General features: G+C 40.7%; 1 protein-coding gene across 1 annotated transcript; it reads right to left on the reverse strand.

The window, feature by feature from the left end:
* Positions 1–11663: 11663 nt before the first annotated feature.
* LOC145405571 (uncharacterized) lies at positions 11664–13082 on the reverse strand. Its single transcript, XM_080276901.1, has 2 exons — positions 12518–13082; positions 11664–12337 (listed from the first exon to the last, which is right to left on the reverse strand). The coding sequence occupies exons 1-2, from the start codon at positions 13080–13082 to the stop codon at positions 11664–11666; spliced, it is 1239 nt and encodes a 412-aa protein (XP_080133027.1).
* Between the last annotated feature and the right edge of the window lie 661 nt (positions 13083–13743).

The raw sequence follows: 13743 nt of genomic DNA on the forward strand, positions 1-13743 counted from the left end.
CCTTTTCCTTTGTACAAGGGAATAATTATACCTGACTTCCAATCCTCCGGGACTCTACCTTCCTCTCAGGCCAATCTGCACATCTTCCACATCCATTCTACTACTATCTCTCCCCCATGCTTCAGCATTTCACCACACACTCCATCAATTCCCGGGCCTTTCCCCGATTTAACTTTCTTCATTGCTTACACGACTTCTATCCTTCTGATTTCTTCCTGTCTTCTCACCTCCCTCCTTCTCCCAGCCATTCCCCAGCCACTTATACTCGCATTACTTCCATCCTCTATGTTCAACAATTCCTTAAAGTGTTCTCTCCATCTGCTCACTTTTTCTCCTTTCTCCACTAGTAATCTACCATTTTTATCTTTCACTCCCTTGCTAACTTCACTTCCACCCTGTCTTACTCTTTTCATCTCTTTCCAGAACATTTTCTTATAGTCCCTCCACTTTACACTCAAATTCCTTCCAAATTCCTCATCCACTCTCTTCTTACTCTCTTTTACTAATCTTTTCATCTCTTTCTTTCTTTCTACATATAACTCTCTCTTCCGCCTCTCAACTTCTTCCACGCCCCTATTTCTCATCCATTCATTGTATGCTTTCTTCTTTTGTGCCACAGTGGTGAACAGTGAGGATATTACAGATGCATGGAGAGAGCATTATAGCCGGTTGTTGAATGAGGAGTTTGACTGGGACAGGGAAGGTTTGGAGCCAGCAGATCCAGTGTTTGGCCCTTGGCCTTTGATTGCTGCTGCTACTGTGAGTGAGGCAATAGGCATGATGAAAGTGGGGAAGGCAGCAGGTGTGTCTGGGTTGACTGCCGAAATGTTGAAGGCCTCAGGAGATATAGGGGTGAGGTTAGTCACTGACCTGGTAAATATGATTATTTATGTGTGTGTTGTTCCAGATGATTGGCTGAAGAGTGTAACTGTAAATGTGTATAAAGGAAAGGGTGATGCCCTGGAAAGAGGAAATTATAGAGGCATAAAGCTTTTAGATCAGATAATGAAGGTACTGGAGAGAGTTTTAGAAGATATGATTAAAGAAAGAGTGAGTATTGATGAGATGCAGTTTGGGTTTATGCCAGGTAAGGGGACCATTGATGCCATATTCATTGTTCGACAGCTTCAGGAAAAATATATTAGAATGAAAAGGGATCTGTATTTTGTTTTTGTTGATTTGGAAAAGGCCTTTGACAGAGTCCCTAGAGAGGTGGTGAAGTGGGCAATGAGAAAGCTTGGATTGGAGGAGTGGCTGGTTAGGGTGGTTATGGCTATGTATGTGGGTGCTCACACCCAGGGTAAGAGTGAAAGGAGATTTGAGTGTTGAGTTTTCCGTGAACGCTGGCGTGCATCAGGGGTCAGTTTTGAGTCCCATGTTGTTTATCATGGTACTTGAAGCCTCTTCACGTGACTTCAGAAACAGACTCCCGTGGGAGAAGTTGTATGCTGATGATTTGGTGTTGATTGCAGAGAACGAAAAGAAGGCAGAGGAAAGGTTTAGGAAGTAGAGAGATGGTATGGGGCACAAGGACTTAAGGGTTAATGTAGATAAAACAAAAGTTATGATATCTAGGGTTAGTGGCGGTACTGTCAAAGACGAGGGAGAGTGGCCATGTGCAGTTTGCCACAAGGATGTGGGATGTAGTGGTATCAGAGGTAGACTGCGAGATAATGCTGATGTAGTGGTATCAGAGGTAGACAGTGAGATAATGCTGATTTTATGTGTACGGCGTGTCGGGGAGAGCAGTTGGAGATTGTCAGGCGTGAAAGGATTGAACTTGCTGGTGAATCTCTTGAGTGTGTGGAAGAGTTTTGTTATTTGGGAGACATGTTGCGTGCTGGCGGTGTGGCTGGAGCTGGCTCTGTGGCTAGGCTGAGAAGTGGTTGGAAGAAGTTCATGGAGCTCTTGCCTCTCCAGACATTGAGAGGACTCTCCCTAGGTGCTAAGGAGTCTTTGTATGCAGCATGTGTTAGGAGTGTAATGCTGTATGGTAGTGAGACCTTGGCAGTAAAGGAGGAGGATATTCGTAGGCTCAGACTTACAGAAATGACAGTGATTAGGTGGATGTGTAGTGCGTCCCTGCCTGCAAGGTCTGGGGGGGGGCTGGGTTTACGATGGAAGAGTTGAGAGGTAAGATGGGACTGGAGTGTATTGGTGTTGTGATGAAGAGAGGTAGATTGGGATAGTTTGGGCATGTGGAGAGGATGGGGGATGATACTTGGGTGAGGAAGGTGAGAAGTGTTAATATTGGGGGTGGGGTTATGAGGGGTAGACCGAGAAAGACATGGGATGAGGTCATTAAGTGTGACCTCAGGGTCAAGGGACTGAACAGGGAGGCTGCAATAGATCGTGCAGCATGGAGAGCCGCCATTAGGCGACCAAGGCCGACGCATGCAAGCATGTTGGAGCCTTTAAAAACGAAACTAAACGAAACGATCATCATTATCAGCCATTACAGGTCCACTGCTGAAAGAAGGCCTCCTCAACCTTCTCCACGAATCCCTTGACTGAGCTAGTCTTTGCCACGTTTTCCTTGCAAATTTCTCTCTCTCATCTCTCCACCTTCTGTCTGGCCTTTTTCTGCAATGCTCACTATCTCTTGGTGTCCAATCAGTCAACCTCTTGCTCCAACGGTTATCCCTTATTCTTTGTACATGGCCTGCCCAAATCCTTTTCTGATCTTTTATAAATTTATAATATCTTTGAGTTTAGTCTTCTCTCTCACTCAAGTTGATCTTTTCCTGTCTCTTAAAGATATTCCCAACATGACCTTTCCATTGCTTTCTGAGAACCGATTAATTTATTTTCCATCAATTTTGTCAGTTTCCAGGTCTCACAACCATAAGTCATAGCTGGAATTACACATTCGTTATATACTTTTCGTTACATACAAACTTGTAAGCCACTTTTCAATGTTTACCGAAATCTTTCCATCCAATTGGAATGCGTCTTTTTATTTTGTTATCATGATCTTTCATTAATTTTAGTATTTGCCCCAAGCAATTCTACTCCTTAACTTCTTCAAGAATTTCTTCACATATTCTGATGATGCTGATTGGTGTTTGTGGATTAAATATTAGTTTTACTCGGGTTCATTTTTAGCCCTACTTTGAGACTTTTTCTGTTCAGGTCATTTAACATTTCTTGCAACGTCTCTGCTTTTTCTGAGATTAGGACAGTGTCATCTGCAAATCTTAAATGGTTTAGCTTTTCACCATCTATGTTCACTCCTTTGTTTTCCCAGGCTAGCTTTCTGAAAATACTTTCTAGGCATGCTGTAAATAATTTTGATGAAATTGTATTCCCTGATGCACGCCCTTCTCAATCTTAATTTTTTCCGAGTCCTTATGTAATTTAACTGTACCAGTTCCGTTTTTATATATGTTTTCTAGCAGTTTTACAATGTTCTCACTCACTCCTTGTTCTTGCAGGGAATTTATAATTGCTATGTGCTCTACTGAGTCGAAAGCCTTTTCGTAATTAAAAAAAAAAACCTGAGCACAGTGGTTTACTATATTCTGTAGTTTTCTCAATTAGCTGATTCATTGTATGTAGATGATTAGTAGTCGAATACCTTCCTCGGAATCCTGCTTGTTCACGAAGTTGGTTTTTCTCCAGTTTTGTTGTTATTCTCTTCGTAAGGACTTTAGTGAAGAGTTTGTAAATAACTGAAAATAAGCTATTGGGTCGATAGTTACTAAAATGTTTTTAGTCACCTCTTTTGTAAAGTAAAATAATTATTGCAATACACCATGTTTTCGGAATTTTGTTCTTTTCTATACTTTGAGTAAATAAGTAAGCAAGTTTGTTTTGAACTTCTGCTCCTGCATCCAACAGTAAATCTGCTACTATTCCATCTTCTTCCGGAGCCTCCCCTCTTTTCAAATTTTTAAAGAAAAATATTTACTTCATTTAGTGTTACGTCAGGTATTTCACCTGTGTCAGCTGAAAAGTTACTTAGTGGTGCTACTGTCTTTGATGCGTACAGTTCTTTGTGCAGTTCTTCAACTCTCTTCACCATCTTATCTCTGCATTTAATGACTTCAATTTCTTGTCTTTCAGTGATGTAATTTGTTGCTTTCCTAGGGCCATTTTACTTCGGACGAGTCTCAGATTTTTTTTTCCTTTTTTGATGGTGTCATTGATCTGATACATGTTTCTCTTTCTTTTTTCTTCTCTTTGTCTCTTGTTGATCAGCTTATTTAATTATGCTCTTTCTGTTTCGTATTTCTTTTTTTTATTTTCATTTCCTTTTTCTTTTTTTCATAAGCTCTAGCGTCTTTTCTGAATACTTCTTGGCTTTGGTTGTAGTAGGTTTTCCTACTACCTCCGCTGATTCTCTTAGCACTTTGTTAGACTGTCATTCAAAATATCAGTGTCACATTCAGCATTACTTAGGGCCTGAAATCTGTTCCTAATTTCCACCTGAAAAGTTGCTTTGTTTTCGGTTACTTTTATTGGATATATCTTCTTATCTTTAATAATCATCTTTCTATCACTTCTGAAAAAGTATCTGGCTGAGCAACCTACCATTCTATGGTCACTTCCTATATTTACTTTGTTGATAACTGTGACATTTGTGATCGTGTTATTCTTATCTGATGTAATGAAGTCGATTGTATTCTTTGTTTCTCCATTTGGTCTTCTCCAGGTCCACTTTCTCCCTGTTCTTTTGTGAAAGAATGTGTTCATTATTCTCATGTTATACATTTCAGCAAAATTTACCACCATTTCTCCTCTTTCAGTCCTTTCTTCCACTCCAAATTTTCCCATACAGACTTTTCCATTTTTTGATTTTCCAACTTTTGCATTGAAGTCTCCCATGAGTAAAATATATGTGATCTTTTCTTCTTCCACAATCTGGGAGATGTCGTCACAGAATGTTTCCATTTCCTCATCTGAGCTTTGAGAAGTTGGTGCATATACTTGTATTACTTTCAGGGTATATTTTTTGCATAGTTTAATTACAACCAATGCTGCTGTGTCAGATACACTGTTGAATTTAACAACGTTGTCTGCAAGATTTCTGTTAATTAGAAATCCTACACCACTAACTCTCTCACTTTGCCTTCCACTGTAGTAAAATAGGTGGTTGGTGTCGTCAAGCTGAATTACTTTTTTATTCTGTCGGTCTCATTGAAACCTACAATATCCCAACTAATGTTTTCCAGTTCAGTTATTAAGTTATCAAATTTGTAATCTTAAGCAATTGGCTGGGAGGATTGTGGCAAATAATCTCACCTCCCTACCACATAGTTTCTGGTGAGATGTAATTTTTGTGCCATCTTACTGATTATATTCGGTGGAGCCCTATATGTCTACAGAGGGTCCCATGGTCCGTGCTGCCTAAGACGGTACCTCGTATATCAATAAAGCCTTCCCCTGTGTGCCATCTGGGGATGCGCCAGGTAGCAATAGGATAAATATATATATATATATATATATATATATATATATATATATATATATATATATATATATATATATATATATATATATATATATATATATATTCCCTGCCCCTCATCGTGGGGAAGGACCCTAGTCAGACAATGGCTCAGCGCTGTCTACCACGAGAGGGCGCCTGTTCCCTGCACGATGTACTGTACTGTATCTGTAGGACGGCCGCACAGAAAAAGTTGCGTACCTATAGGTGACGGGTCTGCCTGGTCAAAGCAATAAGAACAATAACTTAGATGGTCCTTGTTATATTTTATTCTTGTTAAACCCAGACAGTTATATGAGTATTTAATTTTGCGTAACCTTAGAGGTGCAGTCGTAAAAAACGAAACTTAAGTTTGCCCACCATAAAAGGTCTGAGATAATGAAATGTTTGCAATGATGAAATGAATAAAAAATGCCCTGGCTGAAGGAATTACTATTACTGAGTGTGCTAGAAACTTACGAGAAATTTATGGCCTCAGCGATGGTGTCAAGGAGGGAGTTTTCAGCACTCAAAATAATGACTCTTTTCCCGCCTGGCATATTAGGGTCGTCCACCGTCACATTGTACTCAGAGGAATCCACAATCCTCGCCACACGCAGCTCAGGGCCCTGGGACAGCCTGGGGAGAGGAGGAAGAAAACGAAGAAGGTGAAGAAGAAGAAAATGAAGATGATGATGGCGATGATACTGATGATGATGATTGAAAAAAAGAATACGAACACGACGACGACGACGACGTAGACGACGACGAAGAAGAAGAAGAAAAAAAAAAACGAAGAAATAATGCGTATTGAATGCAGGAGAATGACACTGGCGGACAATCGATTTTCGGTGTCCCTTTTCCTCTAGCATACGTACAGCAACAACCAGATTCCCATTTGAAGTACTGGGCAAAAAGAGACGATAGGAAAGACGATTTATGCTACGAAAACAGACTGGAAAAACAATATTGACTCTCTTGCGTTTAGAGAGAGAGAGAGAGAGAGAGAGAGAGAGAGAGAGAGAGAGAGAGAGAGTAGGATAATTTGATGTGGATAGATATATTAGGGAGGGGATGTGAGCTGAAGGAAGGGTAATCAAATGGCAGAAGACAGAGCAACGTGGAGGCGATTTGTCTGTGGTCACCCCTTACGGCACTAAGGCGTCTGGCAATAAACAGATACCTAGATAGACAGACAAATAAACAAATAGACTGGCACATAGAGAGATAAATAGAGAAAAAAAATTATATTTGGCAAATACAGATAGAGGGATAGGTGAATTGATTATACTTGATGTGCCAAAATCATGCATTAATTTAAAGGAACATATGATCCCACTGAATCTTGAAAATACACTGTTTAGTAAGAACAGTTACTAAACAACACACACACACACACACACACACACACACACACACACACACACACACACACACACACACACACATACACACACAGCCTGAGTATAGCGGAAAGGTATAGAGCGCATTGTTGAAAATGATACTACTTTTCCCTGCTCCTCAACTGACATAACATACAGATTAATATAATAATAATAATAATAATAATAATAATAATAATAATAATAATGATAATAATAATATACTTTTTGACAGACTGATAAAATATTTATAATTTACCTTGAGTGTAAAGCACACATATCCATGTCTTCATATTGAACAGGTTATCATTAATAAATTGCTCTTGTTAACGAGGGCGAATCACTTACTTAATAAACTTCTCCGGATAGAGATAGAGGTGTGAAGGCATAACAAGACCTTCTCCTGGTGTCCAGTATGCGACAGGCTGTGTTTTGGCATCTCTGGGGCTGAAGGGTTGCTCCGTGTACAGCCTGCCTCTGAAACTGATTTCCTGATATTGATGAGCCATTGTGACTATATACAGTTTCTCTGTAGCTCAAAACATTAGGGAAAATAAGAATCGAAGCTGTAACCTGTGTGTTTTTCTCCCATCCAACATTTCCCTGAGTTCATGTTAGTACTGACCAAGTTTTGTTTCAATTTTGATATAAAACAAACACAGCAGTCATCTTTGCAATACCTGGTAACGTTTCAGTGTTCATGCAAAAGACTTACAGCAGTATTTCCTGCAGCACCAGGTAACGTTTCAGTTCACGCAAAAGACGTACAACAGTACATTTTGCGATGTCAAGAAATGTTTCAGTGCTCATTCAAAAGACTTATAGCAGTATTTCATGTAAAAGACGCACTGCAATATTTTCGTAACACCATGTAATGCATCAGTGTTCATGCAAACGACGTAGGGTAGTCTCTCTCGCAGCACCAGGTAACGCTATAGTGTCTATGTAAAACGGGCATGGAAATCATTTTTATACACCAGGTAGTATGGAAATAATTTTTATACACCAGGCAGTGTTTTGGTGTCAATGCAAAACAAATGCAGCAATCATTTCTGTGATAAGTGTTTCAGTGCCGATGTAAGATATGAACCGTCATAGCAAAAAAATTTACGCACGTTTTGATTATGAATTACAATGGAAACAGTGTTTGTTTACAGTCCTTTAACCAGCAAGGGGCAGAAGGAGCACGCGCGCGCGTGTGCGTGCGTGCGTGTGTGTGTGTGCGTGTGTGTGTGTGTGTGTGTGTGTGTGTGTGTGTGTGTGTGTGTGTGTGTGTGTGTTTAAATCAAGATATCTCCCTTGTCTCTGTTCACACTTAAGTCAACAGCCCCTGGATGGAATATTGATTGTTGGGGGTTGAACTGTTGGAGACCATTTGGGATCGGCAAACACTGATTAATTCACTCGCGACCCTCGTGTTTGCGATAACTAATAATACAGGTATTCATTCTGCCTATATGATTCGACATTAGGCAGTTTAACTTTAAATTTCAATACCTTCAGATGCCAAATATTAGCTTTCGATATCACACTATCAAGCGAGAGATATTGATCGTTTTACACATAAAACTCTCAGTATACATACGAGACAAGTAGGTGAAGCTGAATATTTTGACAGTTCATTACGAACTTAATGCACTACGTTTCCGTCCTTATATTTATATTTAATTCATTCATTCTTCTGTTGTCCAAAAAAAAAAGCATCAACTCTGGAAAGCTTATACCTGTAGTGCCTTTCCAGTGAAGGGATATTATAGTTATAGTGGAGTCCTGCTACTTATGCCTCTATTCTCCTTGGTTAAGGAAGCTCCCTCAAACATTTTCTTTACCAATTTGTTTTGCTTATTACACCTTAATATTCTCATCTGTTATCATTAATTCTTCTAATATCGCCTCACATTATATGCATTACGTACACAAGGATGCTGGCCAGCAATATCCAAACATAAATAGCTAAGGAAGAGGTGCTAGGAGGCCCCCGTAACCAATAAGAATACGGGCCTTGGTCTGCCACCACACATCACATAAATGTACCACTCGACTCAGCTGTCCATCCATCGTTTATGGGTCGGTAGGTATGTTCACCTAGGCTAAGACTAACATCTGGGGGAGAGAACTGTGGTAATCTGGGTGCTGACGTGGCCTTGTATCCCAGAATAGTGGCTGAATATCACATCACAGGCTCAAGGGCCCAAATTAGGAGGCTAAGCGGCCCACCTAATTCTTCCGTGGCATATGTTCCCGCTTTTAGTGTCACTAATCTGTTCTTATTTGGTTGTGTTCCTTAACTTACGCAATAGGGATATATAAAAGGACCAATCAATTGTTTCTGAAGCTTCTAATTCGCTCCCTCTCCTCGCAGTAGCCTAATATATAAAACCAAAACAGCCATCAGTGTTACAGCATATTCGTGTGTGTGTGTGTGTGTGTGTGTGTGTGTGTGTGTGTGTTTTAACTTGTAAATTCTCCTTCTAACGCCACAGTATAATTGGTGCAGTGCTTTTAGTTCTGAAGCTGTTAGTTCTCTTTGTAACACCATAGTGAAAATGTTAAGTGTAATACAAACCCAAGTGTTGGTGTTCGGAGAAGAATCATCAGAAGAGAGTTCGTCATGGATAAAGTCTTACGGAGGTGCTGGAGGCCGCTGTACGGGATACGTGTGAGGACGAGGAATCTTGTTGGCCACACCAGGAGGCGATTTTTGTACAATAGCTCGGAAATGTCCGCTAGGAAGACTGGGGCATCACTTACGACCACCATTGTCACAGACGCTGAGGTTTGCAGCTGATGACGAAACAAAGGAAGCTGTTTTAAGATTTGCATCAATCAATCACACGAGTGTCATTAAAGCAGGCATATAACTTCTGCCAAGTCACAGTCTTCCTACAAAATCGATCTACATGAATCAATATCAAATCCGGATTATATATTATAAGTTGATGCTGCTTGAATGGGGACAACGGTAGGCACGCTCATCCCAAATGACTCACTGTCAGATTTTGGCGCGCTGTTTGTGCTCCCCTCGTATGCCTTCTTATGAAATAACATAGATGGTAGAGAGTGGAGTCTGAATCAGCTGCTGTTTGCAGATGATACTGCACTGGTGGCTGATTCAGAGGAGAGATTGAGACAGTTGGTAGAGGAGTTTGGAAGGGTATGTGAAAGGAGGAAATTGAAAGTAAATGAGAATAAGAGTAAAGTGATGAAGTGTACGAGGTCAGTAGATGGTAGGAGGATTAATATAGTTTTGAATGGTGAGTTGCTTGAGGAGGTAGAGTGTTTTAAGTATTTAGAGTCTCATGTTGCTGTAGATGGAAGAATAGATGCAGAAGTAAAGTTTAGAATGAATGAAGTAGGAAAGGTGCTGGGAGGAAAGAAAAAAGTGTTTAGATGTCTTTCGCTTAGAAAGGATGTAAAGAGAAGACTGTATGAGGGTGTTGTGGTACCGACTGCGTTATATGGGGCTGAAACATGGAATATGGGTGTAGCACAGAGGAGAAGTTTGAATGTAATGGAGATAAGGTGTCTAAGGAGTATATGTGGAGTGACGCGTATGGATCGAGTGAGAAATGATGAAGTGCGATGAAGAACTGGGGTTGTTCGGAAGATGGCTGATTGAGTTGAGCAGAGGGAGTTGCGATGGTTTGAGCATATAGTGAGAATGGACAATGAGCAATTGGTGAAAAAGATAACTAGATCTGATGTGAGAGGTGTAAGGCTGAGAGGGAGACCACGAATAGGATGGATGGACAGTGTGAAGAGGGCGCTGGATGCGAGAGGGATGTCTGTTGAGCAAGGAAGAGTGGCTGTGCGTGACAGAAATAAATGGAGAGAAATTGTGAATGAATAAATGATGACGTAGCCCTAAGGGGATATTCTCCCACATTTGGTCTGATCAGCTAATCAGGTCAGGTGCGGGTAAGGGGATGGGTCTATTATGATGTGGCAGGGGTAAACCAGCTCTGTTGTCGGGCCCTGCCGCAGATGTCACTGCTTGCACTGGGCAGTTGACCCTCGTGCGGTCCCTTCTTTCCTTTGGGACTAAGATGTGAACGAATGTGTTTGAATGGATGAGTAAATTGGGAGTGTGTCGTCGTGTCTTGGCTACCTCCCTTTCCTTGGGGGAAGCAGCCTAGATATATAGATTGATAGATAGATGAAATCTCAGTACACTGCCCACCTCAACATGAAGGTGGAAATTGTGATTTGGTATTGTGACAGTGACCTACTGCCACAACAATGTGAGAGTGACCTACCCACGAATGCAGTAATGTTAGAGTGACTTACTGGCCTCATTAGAAAGGTTAGTGTAACCTACCCGCCTCAGCAGTAATGTGACAGTGACCTACCCGCCTCAGCAGTAGCGTGGCAGTGATCTGTGCACATCAGCAGTAATGTGACAGTGACCTATCCACCTCATCAGTAACGTGACAGTGACCTATGTGCAGGGCCGGCCCAAGCAGGTGCGGGGCCCAATGCAAGGAGTAGGGGCGGGGCCCCTCTGATTTTGAATGTCAAACCCAAAGCCCCCCAAAAGAACACAATTTTATTGTTATGCGTAAAACATGGACTCAGATATTAACGCAAATGATTCGCTATGAAATAGAAATGTATATATACAATACCTATAAGATACAAGATACAATACAAAATACAAGATACACGATACAATATAATATGCAAGATAGATACAATGGATATATACAGCCAATTCAATGATAAACACACAGTGAGCATGTTCTGGATCGTATTCATCTTTTTTTCCTTCACCCTTGAGATTAAGAGATTCATTGTGCGGTTTGACATCATTCACTGCTCCAGTGCAGTTTTATCTGTTGTTATGTAACTGAGTCTTAGAGAATTATCTTGCGGGACTTAATGCCTGCAAAGTCTCTGATTATTTCATTGTAGTATAGCTGATATGAGTCATAATTTTCATTTGAGAGTATGGCTAGGCCATTTAGACAATCTTGTGTTACTGTTGATCTCAGATATGTCTTAATAAGCTTCAACTTGGAAAAACTTCTTTCACCTGATGCCACAGTAACAGGAACAGTAAGCAATATCCTCAGGGCAATCCAAAAATTTGGGAAATCTACATAGCTGTTCCTTTTAGAAAGGAAGCTTAAGATCTCAGAGGGCTGGGAAGCGATCTCCTCTGGAATAACAGACTTCAGAGCATCCATTTCTTCTGCTAACATGTAACCGTCAGTATCTGAGGTGCCATTTACAGTGAGTCTTTTCTCCAAGTTGGCTGCATGCACTCTCATTTCTGCTTTGGTATGGTTGTGGAAAGAAAATAAGAAACCAAACAAAGCATCATGTGACTTCAACTGCTGGAATCTTTGTTCCATGGATGAAATTGCTCTATCAAGGATGAGACTGAAACATCCAATTCTGGAACCTTCTTGTGGACTTTGAACTGGCTCATCTTGAGCTTCATATTGAAATGTTCGTTTCTTTCTACGAAATCTGTTCTCGTTAAAGACAGGTTCAATGTCCATATCATTGGCTATCTCCTTTGCATCTGCAAGAGCATTGTCAAATCCATCAGTTCTGTATTATTGCAGCCATGCAATAGTTCTCTCCATGCTTTTGACTGCAACAGAAAGTTCAACTGCCTCACCTTGTAGCTGTTTACTGACCTGATTGACCTGAAAGAAGATAGCATGAAATTTTGACTCTCACTGCATAGTGACAGCCTCACTGCGAGTTTTGGGGTCATTTGTTTCCTCAGCAATATCCACGAAGGCATCGTAAAACTTAACAATTTGGTACCTCACAGCTTTGACACTGTCAATACGACATTCCCATCGGGTTTCTTTGAGAGGTTTCACAGTCAAGTCCTTAACATGTCTTGTGAAAATTGCCCATCTCTGAGTTGAAGCAGAAAACAAGACATACAGCCTTTGAAGGACACCAAAGAAGGTCATTCCCTCTGGACACGTCTTGGCAATATCCCCCAGTAACAAATTGTAACTGTGGCATGCACAGGGTGAAAAAAAAGCTCTTGGGTTCATTTCCAAAAGACGAGCCTGAACACGAGACTTATTGCCTCTCATGTTAGTACCATTATCATAGCCTTGGCCCCTGATATCTTGTAAATTCAAACACAGTGTCACTAATTTGTCAAGAAGAACATCCAGGAGACTCTTTCCTGTGCTTTCCTTCACCTCGATGAATTCAATAAAATGCTCATATATTCCAACAGGAACAGTGGAGCCATCAGATACATATCTAATTGTCAGACAACTGCTCTTTATGACTAACATCTGGAGTACAATCAAGTATAACAGCAAAGTATTTTGAGGCCTTTATACGGTCAATATTGGTCTTTTGGACTTTTGTTACCCATCAGCTGAATCAACTAATTCTGGATACGCTTGCCAAGGCAATGGTCATGGATCTCTTCATCCTTGATTCGTCGCAGGTGTTCTTGTGTGACAGGATCAAACTTAGCAATCGATTGGACTAGGCCAAGAAAATTACAATTTTTAGCTTCAAAGAGTTTATCAACAGATCCTAGGAAAGCCATGTTATGTTTTGAGAGAAACTGAACAACAAGGAGGCGCTGAAAAACATTTTGCCACCATAGCTTTGGATAATTGATTCGCTGCTGATGACTTGAATCCAAAGAGCAACCCTTCTTTAGTCTTTGCTCAACCTCAAACCACTGAACACTTGCCTGCAAGTGACCACTGGGCTTTTCATGCTCAAGTAAACGCACACTAGCATTGGACCAGTCATGAAACCCATCAGAGGACAGCGTGGCATTAACAATGGAAAAAAGCTTACAACAAAATCTAAATATCTGATTATTTTTTAACTGAATACACCAGCCATTTTCTTTACATCACCTCCCCATTTGATAATTTGCGCTGTAGGTGGAATTTGAAAATTTCCTGCCTGCTGCATCTTTGGGGAATTCATGGT

Source organism: Coenobita brevimanus, chromosome 67, assembly GCF_032717465.1.
Source record: "Coenobita brevimanus isolate Jiangsu-jjx chromosome 67, ASM3271746v2, whole genome shotgun sequence".
NCBI lineage: Eukaryota > Metazoa > Arthropoda > Malacostraca > Decapoda > Coenobitidae > Coenobita > Coenobita brevimanus.